The sequence below is a fragment of the Canis lupus genome, chromosome 14, assembly GCF_011100685.1.
Source record: "Canis lupus familiaris isolate Mischka breed German Shepherd chromosome 14, alternate assembly UU_Cfam_GSD_1.0, whole genome shotgun sequence".
NCBI classification, from domain to species: Eukaryota; Metazoa; Chordata; class Mammalia; order Carnivora; family Canidae; genus Canis; species Canis lupus.
Window position 1 is genome coordinate 45,110,027 of NC_049235.1, and position 23,329 is coordinate 45,133,355.

The window sequence follows — 23,329 nt, forward strand, 5'->3', positions numbered from 1 at the left end:
TAGGTCTCCCTCCCGCAGAGAGACTGGACCCTGGGGCCAGGTGCTGCCGGGAGACAGGGGGGTGCCTTGCACTAGGGACTGGACCAGGGGACTTTCCAGTCCCCTTAGAGACTACTGTTCTCTGAGCTGACGACACTCGGGAAGCCAGCAGCAAGTCAGAGGAGGAACACAACTATGAGAAGATGCAGCCACGGCAAGAGAGGGAGCGAGGGAGAAGGGGACTGATCACTGAGGAATGTGCGGGCCCCAGTTCTTAGGGACAGACACAGGGCTGAGGACATTTCTACAAAGGCACAGGCTGGACCAGCCCAAAGTGTATGAACTGACTGGAATCCGCAGGGTGGAGCGGCGTTATCATAAAAGGATGTTCAAACCTTATGCAACAGGTGTTCGTAACAAGTTACTGACTCTGAGCACTGAGTCAAATTCATCTAAGAGAATAACCAAAGGCACAAACTTCACACTGACCTTGATAAGCCCAGGAGGAGGTTTTTCATAGCTAGAAAAGAAAAGACATCGTTAAAAACATTAACAAGAACATAATACGTTTTAGTGAGCAAAAAGCAACTGCAGGCCAAAACAAAAAGGATGCTTTTAGTAAAACCTTAAAACTACATTATATCTAAAGCAGTTGGGGGGGGGGGGGGGGGGGCGTGATCCTGGAGTCCCACATCAGGCTCCCTACCTGGAGCCTGCTTCTCCCTCTGCCTTTGTCTCTGCCTCTCTCTCTGTGTCTCTCATGAATAAGTAAATAAATCTTTAAAAAATAAAAACAAAAATAAAGCGGTTGATAAAATATGCCCAGCAGTCCGGGATCACCTATAAATAACCTGATGCTACATCACTTCCTGTGGCGATCTAGAACTGAAATTCCCTGAATTTCAATTTCAATTTCACCTGAATTTCAATCAGGTGTCTGAACATGGTGATTTTACTTTTGAAGAAGAGAAAGCAAGAGATTGCAGGGGAAATGCGAGGGAAGAAAACCTATGAGCTGATCAGGGTTCCAAACTGTCACAATTAGGTTGTTTACCTGACACGCAGTCTACCTACTCAACATTGAAGAGGCTCATGGGGGTGGGGTGGTGGCAGGTGGAGAAATCTGTACTGACTTGGTTGGGGGCAGAGCAGAGGAGCAGGAGCAAAGCTGGAGGGAAGGGCCTGTTGCAGGGGAAGGAGGTGAAGGTGATCTGTCTTAGAGGCTTCCTCTCCCATTTCCCCGCAGCTCCCAGTTCAAATCCTGCCCACCCACCCACCCTGCCTGCAGAGTGAGCCAGCTGTCTGCCCCTCGGCTCTCCGACAGCCCTCTGTGTACTTTGGACCTTGCTGGACTCGGAGTCCAGGACCCCTGCAGGTGCCTGGACCACAGGCAGCATTCAGTAAAGAACACGGCTAGAGGAAGCAGATGTATGATGGGTGGGAATGTACTTTCCCTTTGAGCTCTCAGACCCCCAAGGCTCCTACGGGAACATACACATCATCCCTATGCTCCCCATTCATTTTCCCTTCCCATCACTCTGCCGGAACTGCCCCAAAAGGCTTCTAGTTTCCAAATCTGGAAAATTAGTTCCAAATGCTCATGTTCACTTGTCAGTAATGACACACTTCTAGCTATAACATACACCACGTGGGTGTTTATTTGGCTTTTAACTGTGAATGCCTAGGGAACCATAAAGGAAAATAAGGAAAAACCATAAAGGAAAACATGATAACCAAACATCATGGGTCCATTCAACATCCCTACAAAGAACATTTTACTGAGGACATCTGGGCATAGCAGCTGGCTTAAAAATGTGAAAAGACTCCAGAAACATGGACATGTGAGAGCTTCAACACTGCTGCACCCAGATGGTGAAGCAAGGGTGACTAATTAGGTTTTCTATAACGAAAATGTATTACTTTTATCAACAGATAAACATTAATAAATATTTAAAAGTGAATTAGATATTGAAATGGGACAATTTCCATAATAGTTTTAAATTTTAAAAAAGGGTGGGGGGAGGGAATAGAAAGCAAAATAATGTATTTGGTAAGCTTCTATTTGTGGGGGGGGGGGGAGAAGGAGACTATATATGGTCACATACACACACACCTTTTAGGTACCTCTGCAAGGAGAGCAAAGAAACTAGTTATATCCTTGCCTCTAGGGAGAGGCACTAAGGATTATAAATAGAAGAGATCTTTGTTTTTCATTCTACTCACATCTACATGCATGAGCCTGCAAAATGCTTTTTAATTGCAAAAGAAAAATGAAATCAGTGGTAACTACATTACAGCTCTGTTGGTATAAGCCCAGCTTAATATAGCTCTGAAAGAAAAACTAAATATAACTTGGGAGTAAGAAAAATGGAGTCAAATATATGCTATTAGGAGTTCATATCTGCTCTAGAGTTGTATATGCTAGATTTCTGTCTGAACAATCAATGCTACTTCTGTAATTGTTTCAGGAATATAACCTGTTTGGTCTAGCCCTAAATTTGGTATTTTCCTCTCACGAAAAAGGAACAGGTATAATAGGCAAAACTAAATTTGATATTCAGATAATATTAAAGGTTCCATGTAAAAACTTACTCCTTGCAGAAGCAACCAGTCAATTATTGTGCCAGGCACGTTGCTAAGTACTAGAAGGGAGAACTAACGGCATAAGGATATGACTAGTTAAAATCAGAAAACATATAAAATGAAAACTGCTCTAAGAAGTGACAAGAAGTTTTTAAATAGCTGTCCTGATAAAAGGAGACGTTCTATCTTCTTCGAGTAGAAGACCCCAAATTCTAGCAGGATTATTTTTCAGTTCTAAATCCATGTTAGGGACACCTGGGTGGCTCAGCGGTTGAGCATCTGCCTCTGGCTCAAGGTGTGACCCTGGGGTCCTGGGATGGAGTCCCACATCGGGCTCCCTGCATGGAGCCTGCTTCTCCCTCTGCTTGTGTCTCTGCCTCTCTCTCTCTCTCTCTCTCTCTCTCTCTGTCTCTCATGAATACATAAATAAAATCTTAAAAAAAAAAAAAAGAACCCCAAGACTGAAGCAACCAGCCTCACAGAGGTCAAGATCTGAAGCAACGGGAATGGAAGAAAGCAACCTAACAGGTGGTAAATGACATATGCCATGAGTCTCTAATCTAAAGCTTTTCTGGGCAGATAGAGGAGGATCTGCCCAGTGAAGACTACATAGTAAATAAGTAGGCATAAATAGACTTAACTTCTTAGGTGTGGTACAGTGGTTTCCCAAAGCAAATGCTTACAATACTCTCCTTTTTAAAAAATTTTATTTATTCATGAGAGACACAGAGAGAGAGAGAGGCAGAGACACAGGCAAAGGGAGAAGCAGGCTCCATGCAGGGAGCCTGATGTGGGACCTGATCCAGGGTCTCCAGGATCATGCTCTGGGTTGAAGACGGTGCTAAACCGCTGAGCCACCCGGGCTGCCCCAATATTTTCTAACACAAAGTGGTGGCATAACCTAGCAGAGTGATGGAAATCCGCATAAGCTGAGGAAACGATACAGTTCATCTGCAGCCATCCATTTAAAATACTGATGCCATGGCTTAGGCACTGACACCAAAGGGAGTTTGGTAGTACAGTCTATGAATCCAATAATCCAGTAATACATCCTTTGAGCTGCAAGAGTTGTACAAAAACAACATATGGCCAATCAAACAGAAATCCAAATTCCTGAAAAATATGTAACTGATTGCCAAGACGAAAAGGAATGTGATAGAACTACACACTTTGAAATCTACTACTAGCAATGGCATTCCCTTAAAAAAAAAAAAAAAAAAAAAGTCCATTCACAACTGTTTTCACAAATTTAGAAGAAGGTAGTTGATGGCTCAAGGCTCACACTGAAAAGAGCCGGCCGGCCTCCAACAGGCAAAAAGCTCCGGGTTAATGACCAAGAATCTGAGCCCTCTAAGGACTTTCCCTTACACCTTCCCATGGGTCATGCCAGTGCCCGACCCCGGGGACGCCAAAGAGGGGACCTGGAAGGCCGGGAATCCGCCTCCCACCCGGGGGTGCGGCCCCCGTCGCCACCCGCCCTGCCCCCACCGGGGGGTCCCGGCTCGGCCCGTGGAGCTGCCCCCGGCCTCGCTGCAGCCCCTGCACGCCCCGACGGCCGCGGGGTCTCCCCCTGCACCGCCCCCCCCCCGCCCCGGCCGCAGAGGGGGCGAACGCGGCTTCGGCGGCTTCGGCGGCTTCACCGTCGGCCCCGCGACCGGCCCCCGGGGAGGCGCAGGGCGGCGGCGCTCACTGCACCTGCCGCGGGCTCGGGCCCTGCGCAGGCCGCTCGGCGCCCCTCCCCGCCCCTCCCCGCCCCCCCGAGGCGCGCCCGCGGGGACCCGGGCACCCGGCGCCCGGCCTCCCCGCCCCCACACCTGGCGGAGCAGCGGGGCGGCGCGGACTCACAAGGACTCCAGGTGCTTGAGCTGCTGTAGCTGCTGCGCGTCGTGCCGCCGCCGCTTCTGCTCCCGGCGCCGCTGCAGCTCCTGCTCCGCCGTCTCCCGCGGCCGCCGCGCGCCCCCGTTCCCCGCGTCGTCGCGCCCGGGCCCGGCCGACATCGCGGCCCGCGTGGCGGAGGCGGCCCCGCGGCGGCCCGAGGCGGTGGCGGCGGCCAAGACGGCACTTCCTCCGCGCCCCGCCCCGCCCCGCCGGCCCCGCAGCGCCCCCTCCCGCCCGCCCCGCCGCGGCCTCCGGGCCCCCGCCCCCCGCCGGGCCGCCCCGAGTCCGCGCTCGCCGCGCCGGGGCCCCGCCGCCGGGCCGGCCGGGGTCGGAGCGCGCCCCCTGGCGGCGGCCGCGGGCGGCGGAGGAGGAGGAAGAGGAGGAGGAGGAGGAGGAGGAGGAGGCGGCGGCGGAGGCCTGCGGGGAGCCCCGGCCGCGCCCCCTCCCCGGAGGCCCGGGACCCAAGGCGGCCCCTGTGCGGGCGGGGCTGCTGCGGGGCGCTGGGCCGCACCCGGCCTGGGCGGCAGCGACGCTCCCCGGGGACGTTCTCTCATTTCCTTTTTAAAAGATTTTATTTATTTACTCATGAGAGACACAAACAGAGAGACACAGGCCGAGGGAGAAGCAGGCTCCACGCAGGAGCCGGGCGGGGGCCCCGATCCCAGGCCTCCAGGATCACGCCCCGGGCTGAAGGCAGATGCTCCACCGCTGGGCCACCCGCGCGCCCCTGATGCTCTCACTTTCCGGCGCGCGGTCACCGCCTCGTCTGCGCGGACCTGGACCCGGTTCGGGAGCTGGACGGAGAGCTCCCTCCGCTGAGCGCTTTTATGCGCTGGTCGTGGAGCCAAGCCCTTAAGTGGGTTTAGCCTTTAAAAACGTACAAAGTGCTGTATTACCCGTATGTATTACCCCTATCTTAAAGATAAGAAGGAGGCCTGGGTGGCTCAGTGGTTGAGCATCCGTCTTCGGCTCAGGGGTGATCCCCGGCTCTTGGGGTGGAGCCCCGCATGGGGATCCCCACGGGGAGCCTGCTTCTCTCTCTGCCTAAGTCTCTGCCTCTCTGTCTCTCATGATTAAATAAATCTTAAAACAAAACAAAACCGGGGATATCTGGATGGCTCAGCGGTTTAGCACCGCCTTCAGCCCGGGGTGTGATCCCGGAGTCCTGGGATCCAGCTCCACATCGGGCTCCCTGCATGGAGCCTGCTTCTCTCTCTGTCTCTCTCTGTCTCTGTCTCTCTCTGTGTCTTTCATGAATAAATAAATAAAATATTAGTAAAACAAAACCAAAAAAAAAAAAAAAAGAATGCAGAAGTAGAGGAGCCAGGCTGCAAAGTGTTAAAGTGCTTAACTAGGTTGCATTTTGTAAAAGTATCTGATATGTAAAGTTATGATTGTTGTTTTAGCCGTAACATAATGGAAAAAAACACAAAGGAAGTAAAAATAACATTCCCCTCAAATGTGGCGTTCATTATAATTAATTAAGACTTAATTAATTAATTAAGACTTAAATACATGAGGAGCTCCTTCACTCTTATTAGGGAAAATCCAAATGAATCCAATCCAAATGAATGAGCACACAAAGGCTATGAACACAAACACAGTTATTACGCTGACATGTCCTAGAGCTTGGAAATCAGGTTTCCCTCTGAGGGAGAACTGTCATGGGCCAATCCAGTTGTTGATGTAAGTACCTTTACCTGGGCCAGTAAGTGGCCTGTAAATAATTATCTTGCAAGATGTCTTCATCTAGTCAAGAAAAATGTAGTCTAAGGAAGATGTGAGAAACAAAGAAAGTGTAACTTGATTGTGTTACAGAAGGAAGATGATCTATAGAATCTAGAAAAGGAGGGATCCCTGGGTGGTGCAGTGGTTTAGCGCCTGCCTTTGGCCCAGGGCGCGATCCTGGAGACCCGGGATCGAATCCCGCATCAGGCACCGGGTGCATGGAGCCTGCTTCTCCCTCTGCCTATGTCTCTGCCTCTCTCTCTCTGTGTGACTATCATTGAAAAAAAAAAAATCTAGAAAAGGAGAACCAAGAAAAAACAATCAGGTGGTGTTTGTCCAGCATTGTCTACTGAAGACACAAATTATGTAAACACACAAGTTTTCTGATCCCTAGAGAAATGTGCACCATTTGGAATAAGGCATAAATTTGATCAATCTTAGCCCCATCTTTTCTTTTTTAACTGAAGTATAGTTGGCATACGGTATTGCATTAGTTTCAGGTATACAACATAATGATTCAACATTTATATACATCAAGAAATGTTTACCTTGATATGTGTAGTTACCACCTGTCACTATGCAAAGTTATGACAATATGATTGACTATTTTCCTTGTGCTGCACTTTTCTTCCCTGTGACTTATTTCTTTAATAGTTAGAAGTTTGTGCCTCTTAATCCCCTTCACCTGTCTCACCCATCCCCCCTCTTCACCCCTCTAGCAACCACCTATTCTCTATGAAACGTTCTGTTTGTTTCTAGATTCCACATGTTAGTGAAATCATGGTATTGTCTTTTTCTGTCTGACCTATTTCACTTAGCATAATACTTTCTATGTCCATTCATGTTGTCAAGAATGGCAAGATTTCATTCTCTCTATGGCTGAGTAACATTTGACTATATATATATATATATATCACATCTGTATCCATTCATCTATGCATGGACACTGATTGTTTCAGTGTCTTGCTTGTTGTAAATAATGCTGCAAACCTCGGCCCCATCTTAAAGGCTAGCCAAGCCTCTGTGCCGATTCCATTCTCACCCAGCAACATCCTGACACCATATTACACCATATCCTAATATGAAAGAATGGTGTTTTTGTCAGGTCTGAATATTGGGGTTAGTGGAAAGGTAGGTCTCCTACTGTAAATCAGTAACTTGACATTACAATTTGTAATCGAATTTGTCTTTAGTTATTGTGGCAAATGGTATCATCCAAGTCACCTGCAATAATCTCCCTCATCTCACATGACCTTGATACTCCTCCCATGGAAAAGTGGGGTCTATATCCCTTTTCTTGAATCTAGAACAACCTTAGCGATTTGATTGTAACTGGTAGAAAGTAGTGGAAATGATGCCTAATCATTTTTAAGGTTATGTCAGAAAAGATTGTATAGCTTCCACTTGGTTCTCTTGAAATATTTGCTCCTAAAGCCTTTAGGAATGTAAGCTGTTCAATGGCCCTGAAGCCACCATGCTGTGAGGAAGCCCAAATTGACGCACAAGGAGAGATCACATGAAAATATTTTGAGATGCAGTAACAGAGGGATGCCAGACCAGACCCTAGGGCCTAACCACCCCAAACCCTGGTCAGAAGACCCCACAGTGCATACCAGAGTAAATCTAAGGGTCTCACACCAACCAAGTTGAACCACAATTGTTCCTCCCCTCCTCAAGAGGCTTTTTTGCTGGCCAACCTATGCCCCTAAAGTAAAAGAAAAGGAGGAAGAAGAAAGAAAAAGGAAGAATGAAAAGATAGAAAAAACACCAAATGTTCTCTAACCATAACCTTATAGCAAGCCAGCAGATAATCTAAAAACCTTAGGATATACTTCTATGCAGAAGTCAGTTGAATTGGGTTTCTCTCACTTGCAATTGAAGGAACCTTGACTGGTTCAAATATTTGCCTAACACAATGATTTGATCTCTCCCTTTGAGGTGGTTTTGGGGGAGATAGATGCAAGAAGATCCAAGGATTGATAATTCCACTTTAGCAAGTATTAGTCAAGAGTTTTTGGCGAACAACAATAGACCAAAATCCAAATCAAGCTGTTTTAAGAAAATAAGTAAAGGAATTTGTTAGGCTCACATATGTGAAATATCATTGGGTAGAACTTTAGGAATGGCTGGGTGTAGGTGCTCAAATGTTATCACTAACAATTTCTCTTAACTTCACTTTCTTTTGTATCACTTCGTTGTCATGTTGTTTCTCTCACTGTGGAGGCAAAGATGGCCACCAACTTGGCAGCCCCAGCTGGAAGAAACCTCTTTCTCAGTTCCAGTAGGGCACCCATCTATTATACTTGTTAGCTCGAGAAGGATTATGTAGCTGTCATGGAAACAATCACTGTGGTCAAGGAGGTGCAGCACTCTGACTGGCCAAATCAGTGTCATACACCCACCTTAACACCTGGGTGGCTCAGCGGTTGAATGTCTGCCTCCGGCTCAGGGCATGATCCCAGGGTCCTGGAATCGAGTCCCACACCGGGCTTCCTGCAGTAAGCCTGCTTCTCCCTCTGCCTGTCTCTGCCTCTCTCTCTCTGTGTCTCTCATGAATAAATAAATAAAATCTTTAAAAAAAACAAACAAAAAAAGGGCAGCCCGGGTGGCTCAGCGGTTTAGCACCATCTTCAGTCCAGGATGAGATCTTGGAGACCTGGGATCAAGTCCCACGTCAGGCTCCCTGCATGGAGCCTGTTTCTCCCTCTGCCTGTGTCTTTGCCTCTCTCTCTCTCTCTTTCTCTGTGTGTGTTTCTCATGAACAAATAAATAAAATCTTTTATTTTATTTTATTTTATTTTATTTTATTTTATTTTATTTTTTTCAAATAAATAAAATCTTAAAAAAAAAAAAGAAAGAAAGAAAAATTTCCTGGTCACCAACCCAGTGTGAAATGCAAAGCGCTGTGATCACTTCACAGAGGCATGATGGACCCCTACCCACCCCAAACTGGTTTACCATCATGACTGATGATGCCACATATGCACCATGAGGTAGAAAGAAATATATTACTCACATATTGAGACTTTCTAGAAGAGCATTTCAGATACTTAAGCTAGTCCAAAAATGGCTTCAGCAAAACAAAGGTGAGTGGGCCTGGGTTTTATGCTGCATAGGAGGTGGAACTGGGTGAGTGTTCACACTCACAGGCTAAGATTTTGTGTAGTTTGAACTTCACCTCTGGTGCCACATGGACTTCCCTATCAGCTTGCCCCCATGTGGGGCCAAAGGGGTAAAATGGAGGTGAGGATTGAAAATTATCAGTGGTGAGCATCCAAACTGGAGTGAGACGATTTATTACACAGGGCCATCTCTCAGATTCAGTCCAGTTTTCTGGTTGTGATAGACTCAATGTAGTAACATCTCACCCATTAAGTAATGAAACAAACAGGAATTCTTTCCCTGCTGGTTATAATTTGAAAACACTATTCTTTTTTTTTTCTTTTTTGAAAACACTATTCTTACTTGCCCCTCTATATTTATGCCTGTAACATATGGAGAGGTGTGCAGATATAGTTTCTTTCCAGAAAAAGAGTAAAGTGGTTATTACACAACCATGAATACACAGCAAGTCAGTCTTTACTTTGTACCAAGGCACCTAGCCCAAGTGAGAGACGCTTTATTTGTTCTCCTTCCCTGTCCTACCCCGTCTCCATCTCTTATATCCTCTCTACCCTATCCAGATTATTCTCAAGCCCAGCCATAGGGCTTTGGTGTCGGCCCAGTGGTAAATGGGTGGCTGCAGTTGGTCCTGACTCTGTTTTACTGGGTAGGCTTTAAGCCTTTCAGAATGGAACAATGTAAAAAAAAAACTAGACCTTTTCTTGCTTATCTTGGTCACCTTTTGCAAGCATAACTGTCATAAATGCCATTATTTTGCTCACAGGATATATTATTTTACCTATTTATTTTTTGCCAGAAAAATCTACATGAGTTTGCTGTCATTCAAATATTTCATATAAAAAGGGAACGTAGCAATAGGCTCAGGGTAGTATGAAAAAAAAACGAAACAAACCCCTGCAGGTTCATGTTCCTCTATTTACATCTGGGAGCAAGCTCTCCCTGATAATTAGGCATAGGCGCTGCGCTTGTCGTATGTCCCCTTTGCAGGTGCAGCCCTGGGCACACTTGGCACAGTCCATTGGCAGCAAATGCAACTCCTGTAAGAAGAGCTATTGCATTCTTACAGGAGATGCATTTGCATTCTCTGCATTTGCAGGGACTGGCACAGGTGGAGGAGCCACCGGTGGAGAGGGAGCAATTGGGGTCTATTTTGGGGTCCAATGCAAGTGGTAAAGAGAGGCCCTTGGGCTGGCTGGAGGTATGGTGTTCCACAAGGTATATTTCACTAGCTTTTATCTTACCAGTGACCTTTTCTCCACTAGGAAGATGGAGGAAGGAAAAAGTGAGTAAAAGAAAGATCACGTTCTATTATATATTAAAGAAACATGGCTAGCTTAGAGGATAGAATGCAAATCTTTTTTTTTTTTTTTTAAGATTTTATTTATTTAATCATGAGAGACAGAGAGAGAGAGAGAGGCAGGCTCCATATAGGGAGCCTGACATAGGCCTCGATCCCGGGTCACCAGGATCAGGCCCTGGGCTGAAGGCGGGGCTAAACCGCTGTGCCACCCGGGCTGCCCTGTCTTTTTTTTTTTAAAACCAAAAACCAAATTCAAAGAATTCTTATAGTAAAGGAGGCAGTAAACCCCCAGGGGTACATGTTCATAGTCGTCTGTGGCATAGTGGAAATGTGAGAAACCCTGTATTATTTCTAACAGTTTGTTTATTTATTTATTTTAAAGATTTTATTTAGGGATCCCTGGGTGGCGCAGCGGTTTGGCGCCTGCCTTTGGCCCAGGGTGCGATCCTGGAGACCCGGGATCGAATCCCACGTCGGGCTCCTGGTGCATGGAGCCTGCTTCTCCCTCTGCCTGTGTCTCTGCCTCTCTCTCTCTCTCTCTGTGTGACTATCATAAATAAATAAAAATTAAAAAAAAAAAGATTTTATTTATTTACTCATGAGAGATACAGTGAGAGAGAGGCAGAGACACAGGCAGAGGGAGAAGCAGGCCCCATGCAGGGAGCCTGATGTGGGACTTGATCCCGGGACCCCAGGATCACACCCTGGGCCAAAGGCAGGAGCCCAACTGCTGAGCCACCCAGGCATCCCAATTTCTAACATTTTTAACTGGTGTTCCATTAACAGTTTAGTAGTTAGTAGGATTGGAGGGAGAAGGGCAGACAGCCCTTTATTGGAGGCTTGAGGTAGATAAGGTTGAGGGAAGAAGGGGAGGCACCAAATGTAATTGCTAATCTGTGGCAAACCTTGTTGGTCACCAGCCCAGTTCCCCTTCCTTCCCTGCTAAGAGCACTCTGATTTCATTCAGGAGTCCAAGGCAGCTGTCTACTTCGGAGAAGACTGGTTAGAGAGGAGGGACCCCTTCCATCCCCTCTGAAGGTGAATCTTGATTAGTCTTAAGGGCTTTCATAGTAATCCTATTCCTCTTCCACTGATTGGTTCAGCGATGGGCACGTGATGCAAGTTTAGTCAATGAGATATTTGTCTGAGGACAGCTTTATGGAAAGCTCCCCCATCTTAATAAGTGATTCTTTCTCCTTCAGGATGGCTCTGCCCACATGTGGGGGCCAGTTCTGGGGCAGCCATGAGGGGGCAGCGGCAAAACCAGAGGATGACTGAGGAGAGGAGACACTTGAGGTCTTGGGGATGTTCTGGAGACACTTGATTAACCTGGAGCTGCTTCCCACCCAGACTTCCTACTCTAAGAGACAGTATATCTCTTTTTGCATTAAATGATTTTGTGTTGGGTTTTCTATTACTCATTGGTTAGTGTGATTCCTCAGATTTACATAGTATTTAACAATAGCCTTTTTTTTTAAGATTTTTTATTTATGTCATGAGAGACAGAGAGACAGAGAGACAGAGAGAGAGGCAGAGACACAGGCAGAGGGAGAAGCAGGCTCCATGCCAGGAGCCCAACGTGGGACTTGATCCCGGGACTCCAGGATCATGCCCTGGGCCGAAGGCAGGTGCCAAACCGCTGAGCCACCCAGGGATCCCCAGTATTTTGCAGATTTCCATCCCTCATGTGTTGCTTCAGGTGATCTTCACAGAAACTCTGGGGAGGTAGGGAAGACACGTCACAGACAAGAACACTGATGCTCAGAGAGTAGGGGGAGGGGTGGCTCTATAAGCAAGTCTAGGGCTTTTCATCTGAGCACATGGGAATTTCAGGAGTGTTGTCAAATAGTGTGAGTGGGATAATTTGCTAGAAACTTCTGGGAGGGAAGAAGAGGGGGCGCTGCTGGAAGCAAATTTCTCCCCCTTCATATTTGCCTCAGGCCAGCTCAGATGGACTTTCCAGGGATGTTTTTCTTAATGCTGGCCTTTTCTTTATCCCTGCTCTGTGTGTGCCAAGTTAACAGCTTACCTAGCTTAGCCTCCAGGGTTTACTGCTCTTGGAAGATGTGATTCATGGGACTTCCTTTATTTCAGGCTCAATGAAAAGCGGAATTCTTTCTTTGGGGCCCAGCTTGTTTGATTTTCCTGATAACATTTTGACTTCCTGTATAGAGGGGATAGGACGGAACCCAGTTTTTTGACTTTCATCTGGACCAACCCTTTTCCAGATTTCCTTTCGCATCCTCCTCCAGCATGTGTTGCTCCACACTTCCGTTGGCCTCGGACCTTTTGTATGTTTCTCCTGTTTTGTCCTTTTCTTTTTTTTTTTAAAGATTTATTTATTTTTATTTATTCAGAGAGAGCGAAAGAGAGGCAGAGACACAGGCAGAGGGAGAAGCAGGCTCCATGCAGGGAGCCCGACGTGGGACTCGATCCCGGGTCTCCAGGATCACACCCCGGGCTGCAGGCGGTACCAAACCGCTGTGCCACCAGGGCTGCCTGTCCTTTTCTTTGATTGTGTCACAGTTCTTGCTTACTGGGTCTCTATTCTCTCATTGATTCTCATCTATTTTTCCCTTCTTACTATCTTTCTCTCTCGCCACCCACCCTCCGCCACCCCAAGCCCTACATTTTATTTTATTTTATTTTTTTCAAGCCCTACATTTTAAATCCAACACCCTCCCTTTCTTTCTGGTCCCTGTCTCACCTTCCCCTCCTCTTTATCTTTCTGACTTTTGAGTCTACTTGATGACTCTTCCTATGAATAGAGTTTTTATTTTTTAGACTTGGAAATCCTTACAAAGTCACCCCCAGAAACTCAATGGAAATAATTTTTTAAAATTATTTTTTAAAGATTTTTCTATTTATTCATTTGAGAGAGAGAGAGAGGGAAAGAATGAGGGACAGCATGAGCAGGAGGGAGGGTCAAAGAGAGAGGGAGCAGATTCCCTACTGAGCAGGGAGCCTGATGTGGGACTCGATCCCAGGATCCTGAGATCATGACCTGAGCTGAAGGGAGATGCTTAACAGACTGAGTAACCCAGGCACCCCAGAAATCATTTTTTAAAGTTTCAGCTTGGGGGTGTTCGGCTGGCTCAGTCGGAGGAGCACGTGAATCTTGATCTTGGGGTCATTTGAGTCCCATGTTGGATGTGGAGATTACTTAAATAAAACTTAAAAAAAAGTTTCAGGGGTGCCTGGGTGGCTCAGTCAGTTAAGTGTCCACTCTTGGTTTCAGTTCACATCATGATCTTAGAGTCCTGGGATTGAGCTCCAAGTCAGGCTCCATGCTCAGCGCTCAGTGAAGAGTCAGCTTAAGGATTCTTTCCCTCTCCCTCTGCCCCTCTCATGATCCCTCTCTGTCTCTCTCTAAAATAAATAAATATTTATTTATTTTTATTTTTAAAAGATTTATTTATTTATTTATTTATTTATTTACTTATTTATTTATTATAGAGAGAGAGGCAGAGAGACAGGAGGAGGGAGAAGCAGGCTCCATGCTGGGAGCCCGACATGGGACTCGATCCCAGGTCTCCAGGATCATGCCCTGGGCTGAAGGCAGCGCTAAACCGCTGAGCCATCCAGGGATCCCCTAAATAAATCTTTTTTTTTTTTAAAGTTTCAGTTTGATTTTAATTAGTTCTTTTTTTTAAGCGAGAGAGGAAGGGTGTGAACACGTGGGGGGAGGGGCAGAGAAAGAGGGAGAGAGAGCCTCAAACAGACTCAATGCTCAGTGTGAACCTGACACAGGGTTTAATCTCATGACCCAAGATCATGACCTGAGCCAAAATCAAAAGTCAGACGGTTAAGCAACTGAGCCACCCAGGATCCCCTTAATTAGTTCTTAGTATAATGCTGTCATTAAAGCCAAGAGGTGAATTTTCTCTTTGGTAGATTGCTACAAAAGTCCAATGCAAAGAATGGTTGGGATTTAGGGATGTTGAAGAGCACAGATACTGTTTGATCACGTAATTAACATATTTAAAGAAGGACAAGAAATCAAAGCACTGGGAAACCATTAAAGGCAAAATGGGAGTGGCAGTCACTACTCAGCCTATCTCTTCCTACATGTGTCTTCTTTCCTATCCTGGAGTATTTTCTTTCTCATATCTCAAAGGATTTTAGAATTGGTATGTCTTGGAAATCAACCCCTTCTTTTTATAGAAGAAACTGAGGCCCAGACAGGTGGCACATGTCACCCACAGTTGCAGTAAGAGTGGAAGATTCCTGACTGGAACCAGGTTGGCTTGTTTCTGTGTAAAACTGAATTTTGTTTAAAAAAGATCTTATTTATTTATTTGAGAGTGAGCAAGTGAGAGAGAGACAGAGAGAGACAGAGAGAGGGACAGGAGGACAAGGGGAGGGCAGAGGGAGAGGCAGAAGTAGACTCCCCAGTGAGCACAGAGCCCCACGTGGGGCTTCATTCCAGGACTCTGGTTTCAGGACCTAAGCTGAAGGCAGACCTTAATGGACTGAGCCACCCAGGTGCCCCAAACTGGATCATTTTTAATAAATATGTGGCACAGTCATTAAAAACCATAAAAGAACATTGAAAAGTACAAAGAAGAAAGCAAATAATTACCCCAAATTCAACCGCCTATAGATAGCCTGTGGTAATAGAATGAATTATTTTAATAGGTTTTCTATTTCCGTAGAATTAGCTCTATTAGGAACAAAGAACACTTATTTAGTGCGACATGTAGTTTCTCATTAGATCCTGGGATCTAATGAAATCTAAAATTATCTTACAATTACCATGTTTTCTCTTCATCTTGCAGGGCACACACTGTTTATTACTTTGCCGACGGTCACCTACCTAGGAGCTAACTAATCCACATAATGGTGTATTATTCCCTTGATAAATTGTTGAATTTTATTGCACACATTTTATTATCTTCGTAGCTCTATTTATAAATTAGAGTGGTGCCCAGTTTCTCTCCCTCTCCCTGCGTTTGCCAGGTTTTGGTATCAGGATTGTTTGCTTCTAAAAGCAGCTGAAGGATCCCTGGGTGGCGCAGCGGTTTAGTCCCTGCCTTTGGCCCAGGGCGTGATCCTGGAGACTCAGGATCAAATCCCACGTCGGGCTCCCGGTGCGTGGTGCATGGAGCCTGCTTCTCCCTCCGCCTATGTCTCTGCCTATCTCTCTCTCTCTCTCTGTGTGACTATCATAAAAAGAAAAGAGAAAAAAAAAATTAAAAGCAGCCGAGAGACTCTTGGTGCGTTGCTTTCATGAGTTAAAATTTTTAATTAAAAAAATTAATAAATAAGAACCACCAACTCTAAGCTAAGCATGCATTTTTTAAGTACTCTAATGACCCTCTTGGGGCTTCTGGGTCTCTATTGTGAGGTCCTACCTAGCTGAATCACGTGTGTGCGACCATTTGAGATGTTTGCTAGTTAAGTCCCAGGTCACAGTGCATCCACTAATGGCTTGGGGAACGCTCACAGTAACTTAAAACCTTCTCCTATCGGGGGAGTCTCGAAATACATGCCTCTCCTTTTCTCTTTAAGTATTATCCTGGGGGCCGCCTGGGTGGCTCAGCGGTTGAGCGCCTACTTTCGGCCCAGGGCGTGGTCCTGGAGACGCGGGATCAAGTCCCATATCTCCATGCAGGGAGCCTGCCTCTCTCATGAATAACTAAATAAAATCTTCTTTTATTTTTTAAGATTTTATTTATTTATTCATAGATACAGAGAGAGAGGCAGAGACACAGGCAGAGGGAGAAGCAGGCTCCATGCAGGGAGCCCGATGTGGGACTTGATCCCGCGTCTCCAAGATCACACCCCGGGCTGCAGGCAGCGCCAAACCGCTGCGCCACCGGGGCTGCCCCAACTAAATAAAATCTTAAAAAAAAAAAAAAAAAAGAAAAAGAAAAAAAGTAGTATCCTGGAAAAAAAAAAACCTAAAGAATGATTTTGGTCTTTTTCTTGTAGAATCTATTCTTCTTCTTCTTTTTTTTTTTTTTTTTTTTTTTGTAGAATCCATTCTTGTAACTAAGTTAAAAAAAACAAAGCAAAGCATAATACCAATCTAAGTTTCCCTCGCTTCCCAAAGCAGCCCGAAGTCGCTGGATCCGCGGCCACGTAGGAGCCTCCGGCGGCGCTAAGGCTGGAGTCTCCGGGGACAGGCGGAGGCGGGGCCGCGCGCGTGCGCTCTCGCCCTCCAAGTCTGGGCAGAAGCCGGGTCCCGAGGAGCGGTCGGAGCGTCCCTCGAGGACAGGTTGCCTCCGGCGTTGCCGGCCCCTTCCCGGGGCGGGGCGGGGCGGGGCGGGGCGCGGCTGCGGCTCCTCCCCTGCTCGGCTATGGCCGGGGGTGGGGGTGGGGGTGGGGGCGGGGGCGGGCGCCGGCGGAGGGGGTGGCGGCTGCGGCCCGGGGAGGGCCCGGGGAGGGCCCGGAGTCTTTCCACGTTTGCAAGCGCCGCGGCGCGCCCAGCTCCGACCCGCGCCCCGCGAGCTCCGCGCGCCCTCGCCGCCCCCGCGCCCCCCGCGCCCCCCGCGCCCTCCTCGCCCCCGCGATGGCGCCCAGGGCCCGGGGCCGACGGCCGCCGCCGCCGCCGCTGCTGCTGCTGCTGCTCTGGGTGACCGGGCAGGCGGCGCCCGTGGCGGGCCTGGGCCTGGACGCGGAGCTGCAGGTCGAGCGGCGCTCCGTGCCCGACGAGTGCCCGCGCACCGTGCGCAGCGGCGACTTCGTGCGCTACCACTACGTGGGCACGTTCCCCGACGGCCAGAAGTTCGACTCCAGGTACCGGCCCCCGCCGCAGCTGCCCGGTCCGCCCGCCCGCTCCCCCGACCCCCCGTCCCCGGGCGGGCCTTTCCCTCCCGCCGGCCCTCCCCCGGCCCCGCCCCCGCGAGCCCCGCGCCGCTCCTTCCCCCGCCTCCCTCCACGCCCGCGCTCGGAGCCCTACATCTCGGGTGACCCTACCTGCGCGGCCCTGGCCCGCCCGCCCGGGGCCCGAGCCTCCCGTAGGACCGGGCTCAGAGCGCTTGGAACAGGTCCCGGCCTTCCTGTCCTCCCAGCGCGGCCACACAGGGCGAAATCGGCCCCTCCGCAAACACCCCCCCCCCACCCCAAGAGTGAATGTTGATGTCTGTCTGCCACCTCCCTTTACGGGCCCTTCCACGGGCCCCTTGAGCCAGGGGATGCCTCTCGCAGTACATGATGATGATGACGACGACGGTGGTGATGAGCTGCCGATGACACAGCCGTTAACGAGCCAGGGTAGCGAGAGCTCTCCGTACAATGAACTTACTCAGTTCTTACCTTAGTAGGTACCATTATGTTGCCACTGAGGTGACTTGAGGCCACTGGGGCTAAGGAACTTGTTTGAGTGGAGTCCCACCGGAAAACCCTGACAGTCCGAGGCCAGAGCCTGTGCCTGCTGGTACTACTGCCCTTCGTTTCTTGGCTCTTGGGCTTGGGGTGGTCCAGAGCAGGTCTCTCAGCTTTGCCCAGGGGCCCTGGAGTATGCCCAGGATTCCTTCTCTCCTCTCTGCCCCAAGATCACACACCAATACCTGCCCCCAGCCTCTCTCCAGTTGAGCGTTCGGGTTAGGAGACCTCTTCCTCCAGCTACCCTCTGCTCTCCTCACCGAGGCTTTGTTACCAACCCAGGTCTGTGCCTGTGCTTCTCTCCGTCAATGACCAGTCTAGGCAAAGACAGCGTTTGTTGAGCCTCTGCTGTGTGCCCTCCGCTGACCTAGGCTCACTCCAGAAGTTATCTTCCTAAAGATTCTTGTTGCCTCTCTTGCCTTTTTTGGAAATTTCAGACAATGAATATCCAAGAGCTGTTCATGCTAAGTGGTACATAGCAAGTGCTTAGAAATGGTCTGTTGTTTCAGTTGCCTTTTTTTTTTTTTTTAAAGATTTTCTTTATTTATTCAAGAAACAGGCAGAGACACAGGCAGAGGGAGAAGCAGGCTCCATGCAGGAAGCCAGAGGTGGGACTCGATCCTAGGTCTCCAGGGTAACACCCTGGGCCGAAGGCAGTGCTAAACCGCTGAGCCACTCGGGCTGCCCCCTCTGTTGCTTTTTAAAAACAGCTTTATGTATCTATCATTCACATGCCATACAGTTCACCCATTTAAGGCATACAGTTTGGTGGTTTTTAGTATATTCATAGATTTGTGCAACTATCACAACTATCTAATTCTAGAAAATTCTCATCACTCCCAAAAAAGGCTGGACCCATTAGCACTCACTCCCCTCCCCTCCATCAGTCACCACTAATCCACTTTCTATCTTTATGTGGAATCATAATTTCTGGTGTTTTGTATCTGGCTTTTTTCCGTTAACGTGATATTTTCAGGGCTCATCCATGTACTGCATTCCTTTTTCTGGTTATATAATATTCTGCTGTATGACTGTGCCATATATTGTTTGTCCACCAGTTGATGGTCATTTGCATTGCTTATACTTTTTGGCCAATGAACATTTATGTACCAGGTTTTGTGTGGATATATGTTTTTCTTTCTGTTGGATATGTACCTAGCAGTGGCATTGCTGGGTCCTATGGTAATTGTTTAATTTTTTAAGGAACTGCCAAACTGTATTCCAAAGTGGCTTCACCATTTTACACTTTCACCGGCAACGTATGAGTGAGTGGTCCTAGTTCTCCACATTCTCCCCCAACAACTGTAATTGTCTATCTTTTTTATCCTAGCTCTAGCTATCCTAGTAGGTGAGCAGTGGTGTCTCGTGGTTTTGGTTCACATTTCCCTCATGACTAAAGATGCCGAGCATCTTTTTGTGTATTTATTGGCTATTTGTATACCTTCTTTTATTTGCTTTTTTAGTTAGAAATAAGGAAGAATTTCCTGCTTGTGCTGTTGGTAATGAATAATTCCCACTAAAACAAGCTGTGTGATTGTTTTCTACCCTCTAGTTGTGGCAGCCACTGTGAGGCAGTGTGGGACAATGGAAGACATTATCACTACCATCCATTCAGCAAATGTGTGTGTAGTGTCTGCCCCAGAAGATGGTATCTTTCCCTGTCCCTACAGCTTATAGTCCAATTACATAATGTGATATGTACAGAAACAATAATAGCATACACTTTGGTCTCATGTGGAGTTTACACATTTTTACCATGTACCTTTTGATGTATGAATTCATTTACTCTCAAATTCATTTAACCTCACAAGACAATGAAGGAGGTACGTCAACAACAAATGAAGAAACCAGGGCTCAGAAAGTTCAAGTAATGTGCTCAAAGGACCTAGCTACTAAGTTGTAGAATGAGGCTTTGAATTTAGGCAGTGTAGCACCAGTCTATGGTTTGGGGTTAATAGTCGGTGCATATATATATATATATATATAATGAAAGAAAGGCAAGGAGCTGTGGAAACACACAGAAAGCTTAACTATTTGTCGTAAGGGGTTGGAGAGAGGGAGAGTGGTCAAGATGGAGTTCTAGGATTGCAAGGATAAGACTGAAGATGGGGATCCCTGGGTGGCGCAGCGGTTTAGCGCCTGCCTTTGGCCCAGGGCGTGATCCTGGAGACCCGGGATCGAATCCCACGTCGGGCTCCTGGTGCATGGAGGCTGCTTCTCCCTCTGCCTATGTCTCTGCCTCTCTCTCTGTGTGACTATCATAAATAAATAAAAATTTAAAAAAAAATTTAATAAAAAAAAAAAAAAAGACTGAAGATGATTAAAACTGACCAGGGCTGGAGTGCCTGGGTGGCACAGGTGGTTAAACTTCTGACTCTTGGTTTCAGCTCAGGTCCTGATCTCAGGGTCAGGAGATGTAACCCCACGTAGGGCTCCACGTTCAGCTTGGAGTTGATTTGAGATTCTCTTCCCCTCTCCCTAAGCCCCTCTTATGCATGCTATGTCTCTCTAAAATAAATAAATCTTTTTTAAAAAATTAAAAATTATATCAGAAAGGGAGACAGAACGTAAAGACTGCTAACTCTGGGAAACGAACTAGGGGTGGTAGAAGGGGAGGAGGGCGGGGGGTGGGAGTGAATGGGTGACGGGCACTGGGTGTTATTCTGTATGTTAGTAAATTGAACACCAATAAAAAATAAATTAAAAAAAATTTAAAAATTAAAAAGAAAAAAGGGGGATCCCTGGGTGGCTCAGAGTCATAAGCCACAAAGAGCTTCTCCTCTCATAGAGCTTTCTTCCTGAGTCTCTGCCTGGCATTTGGGAGCAGTTAGTATCTTTTCAGCTTATGGACATTTGCACTTGCCAGGAGGCCCAGCCCGATAGTTCTTGGCCACTGCCTTGGACCTGGTTTCATTTTATTTTGGAGCCTCCATGGCCTTGTTAAAATGCTCCTGTGGCTGCTTGCTCCAGACGGAAAACAGCAGCTTCCCAGCTACGGTTTCCAGGGGGCTCCTGCTCCCACTTTCTAGCTCTTGGGAGCTCTTTGTCAGCCATTCCCGATTCAGCTTTTTTAGGAGTTCCATAGGGTTCCTAGCAAGAAGGGCAAGGGGGGCAGTCTGGACAGTCTTTCTGTTTGCTCTGTCTTCCTTCTAATGACTGAAATTGAATGTGTTCCTGTTAGCAGGCAGAGCTAGCATCCGGTCAGCATTTTCACAGCCTCCAGGCTTGTCTGCAAGCCCCTCAAGGTCCTGGTGGTCAGTGTATTATTGTGTGCCTACCACATGCCTTGTTGGGTTGGATGCTCCAACACAGTGGTGTTCAAACTATACATGCATCACAGTCACCTGGAGAGCTTGTGCTACACAGTTCCTGAATCAGTAGGTCTGGGTGGGGCCTGAGAATGTATTTGGCTTTTCTAAGTTCCCAGGGGATGCTTTTGCTGTCGGTCTGAGGACCACACTCAGAACTATTGCTCTAAAACAATCAAAGACTTATGAACAGAGGTCTGCTTAACTTTATTTTTTTTTTAATTTTTTTTATTTTTATTTTTTTTTAATTTTTATTTATTTATGATAGTCACACAGAGAGAGAGAGAGAGAGAGAGAGAGAGAGAGAGACAGGCAGAGACACAGGCAGAGGGAGAAGCAGGCTCCATGCATCGGGAGCCCGACATGGGATTCGATCCCGGGTCTCCAGGATCGCGCCCTGGGCCAAAGGCAGGCGCCAAACCGCTGCGCCACCCAGGGATCCCCTGCTTAACTTTATATGTGTATTTAGTCATTTATTCATTCAACAAATATTTGTTGAGTATGTACTGTCAACACCTGGTGGGTATTGGGGAAAGGGGTGTTAAGGCTCACCCCTTCTGCAGGATTGGTTCTGAGAAGAGCCAGGGAGCCGGGCAGCACCCCCGATGGAGAAGTTAAGTGGTAACAGGGAGACTGGCCTGGTGGTGACATGGCTCACTTAGGCGAGGCGCTTTTACCATGTGAATCTGCATAGCAGCTCCTCCTATGGAAAAGCTACGTGCGGGATCCCTGGGTGGCTCAGTGGTTGAGCGCCTGCCTTCGGCCCAGGGTGTGATCCTGGAGTCCCGGATCGAGTCCCAAATCGGGCTCCCTGCATGGAGCCTGCTTCTCTCTTTGCCTCTCTCTGTGTCTCGTGCATGAATAAATAAATAAAATCTTAAAAAAATGAAAAGAAAAGCTATGTGATAAAAGGGAAGTTGCTGCTTGTCTGTTAGTCCAGTGTGGCTCTGCCAACTTTAGGAAAAGAGCCTAGCCTCCAGGCAGTTCTTACGAGGGTATCTTGAGGCCATTGCCATGCTTACTAAACACCCTGCAGGGGCACCTGGGTGGCTCAGTTGGTTAAACATCCGAGTCCTGGTTTTAGCTCAGGTCATAATCTCATAGGGTGTGAGATGAAGCCCTGTGTTGAGCCTGGTTGCTTGGGATATTTTTCCTCCTCCCTCCCCCTCCTCCTCTGTTGCCACCCCCCATGCTTGTGCGCTCTCTCTCTCTTTCTCAAATAAATAAATAAATAAATAAATAAATAAATAAAATCTTAAAGCCTGCTGTCTTTAAAACAACAGCAACAAAACACCTTGTGAAGACTCACTCAATGGCATTGCTTTTATTTTGTTTTATTTTATTTTTTTATTTATTCATGAAAGACACCGAGAGAGAGAGAGAGAGAGAGAGGCAGAGACACAGGCAGAGAGAGAAGCAGGCTCCACGCAGGGAGCCCGATGTGAGACTCGATCCCAGGACTCCAGAATCATGCCCTGGGCCAAAGGCAGGCGCTCAACCACTGAGCCACCCAGGGATCCCCAGGCATTGCTTTGAATATTCAATTGTGGGTCATTGCGAGCAACTGCGCATTCATATTGAGTATTTAATTTGGTTATATTTTACTGGCTGAGAACTTATGTAGAATAAGATCTGTAAAGATCTTTTAAAAGATATTTTAACTTGTGCAGTTGCTGAAAAACGAAGATCCACTACAGCATTAGAATGATTTCACTTTGCTTTGCAGTTTTTCTCATAAAGATATCTTAATGTGCCAAAGACCATCGAGGCCAACGGCTCGCATCTCGGGGCCTGATCCTCTGTGGAGTTAGAATGGATGTGTTTCCCTCCTCTGCTCTTACTCCTTCCTCTCTTCTGTCTCACCTTCTTTCTCTATTGCAACATTCTTCTTTCCAGCTGGTAGCCCATAGCTAGTTTGCCACTTCATTATGGGCTTGCGTTTTCCGCTTGCCATGGCTGGACGAGGTGGTGGTTTGGGGGAAACAGTCTGGGAAGCCCAGAGTCACCTGTGAGAGCACGTGGTGTGGGGAGAGAGGTGGGAGCCAGAAAAGTCAGGTTTTTCAAGTCTGTACGTGAGCTCAGGCTCAGTGGTAGGACTCAG

At 47.5% G+C, this 23,329-nt stretch overlaps 2 protein-coding genes and 1 long non-coding RNA gene across 5 annotated transcripts in view; 1 reads left to right on the plus strand and 2 right to left on the minus strand.

The window, feature by feature from the left end:
* The window catches only part of KBTBD2 (kelch repeat and BTB domain containing 2), a 65,340-nt gene extending 60,781 nt beyond the window's left edge, over positions 1-4,559 (minus strand). For both annotated transcript variants that reach the window (XM_038557283.1, XM_038557284.1), the window contains exons 1-2: positions 4,408-4,559; positions 469-499 (exon numbers count right to left, since the gene is read on the minus strand). In XM_038557283.1, the coding sequence (XP_038413211.1) occupies positions 469-499; positions 4,408-4,559 (183 nt within the window). The remainder of the gene's footprint in view (positions 1-468; positions 500-4,407) is intronic.
* A 7,586-nt stretch (positions 4,560-12,145) lies between these two features.
* On the minus strand, positions 12,146-17,648 carry LOC111098819. Its single transcript, XR_005369686.1, has 3 exons — positions 17,513-17,648; positions 12,621-12,755; positions 12,146-12,308 (listed from the first exon to the last, which is right to left on the minus strand). It is a non-coding gene; the product is annotated as an uncharacterized LOC111098819 (long non-coding RNA).
* FKBP9 (FKBP prolyl isomerase 9) overlaps positions 16,989-23,329 on the plus strand; it is a 41,169-nt gene continuing 34,828 nt past the window's right edge. Inside the window, exon 1 of one of the 2 annotated variants that reach the window (XM_038557286.1) lies at positions 16,989-17,332. In XM_038557286.1, the coding sequence (XP_038413214.1) occupies positions 17,106-17,332 (227 nt within the window). In that variant the 5' untranslated portion in view covers positions 16,989-17,105. Of the gene's footprint in view, positions 17,333-17,715; positions 17,856-23,329 lie in introns of those variants that run through there. The other variant, XM_038557287.1, reaches the window with a different exon arrangement.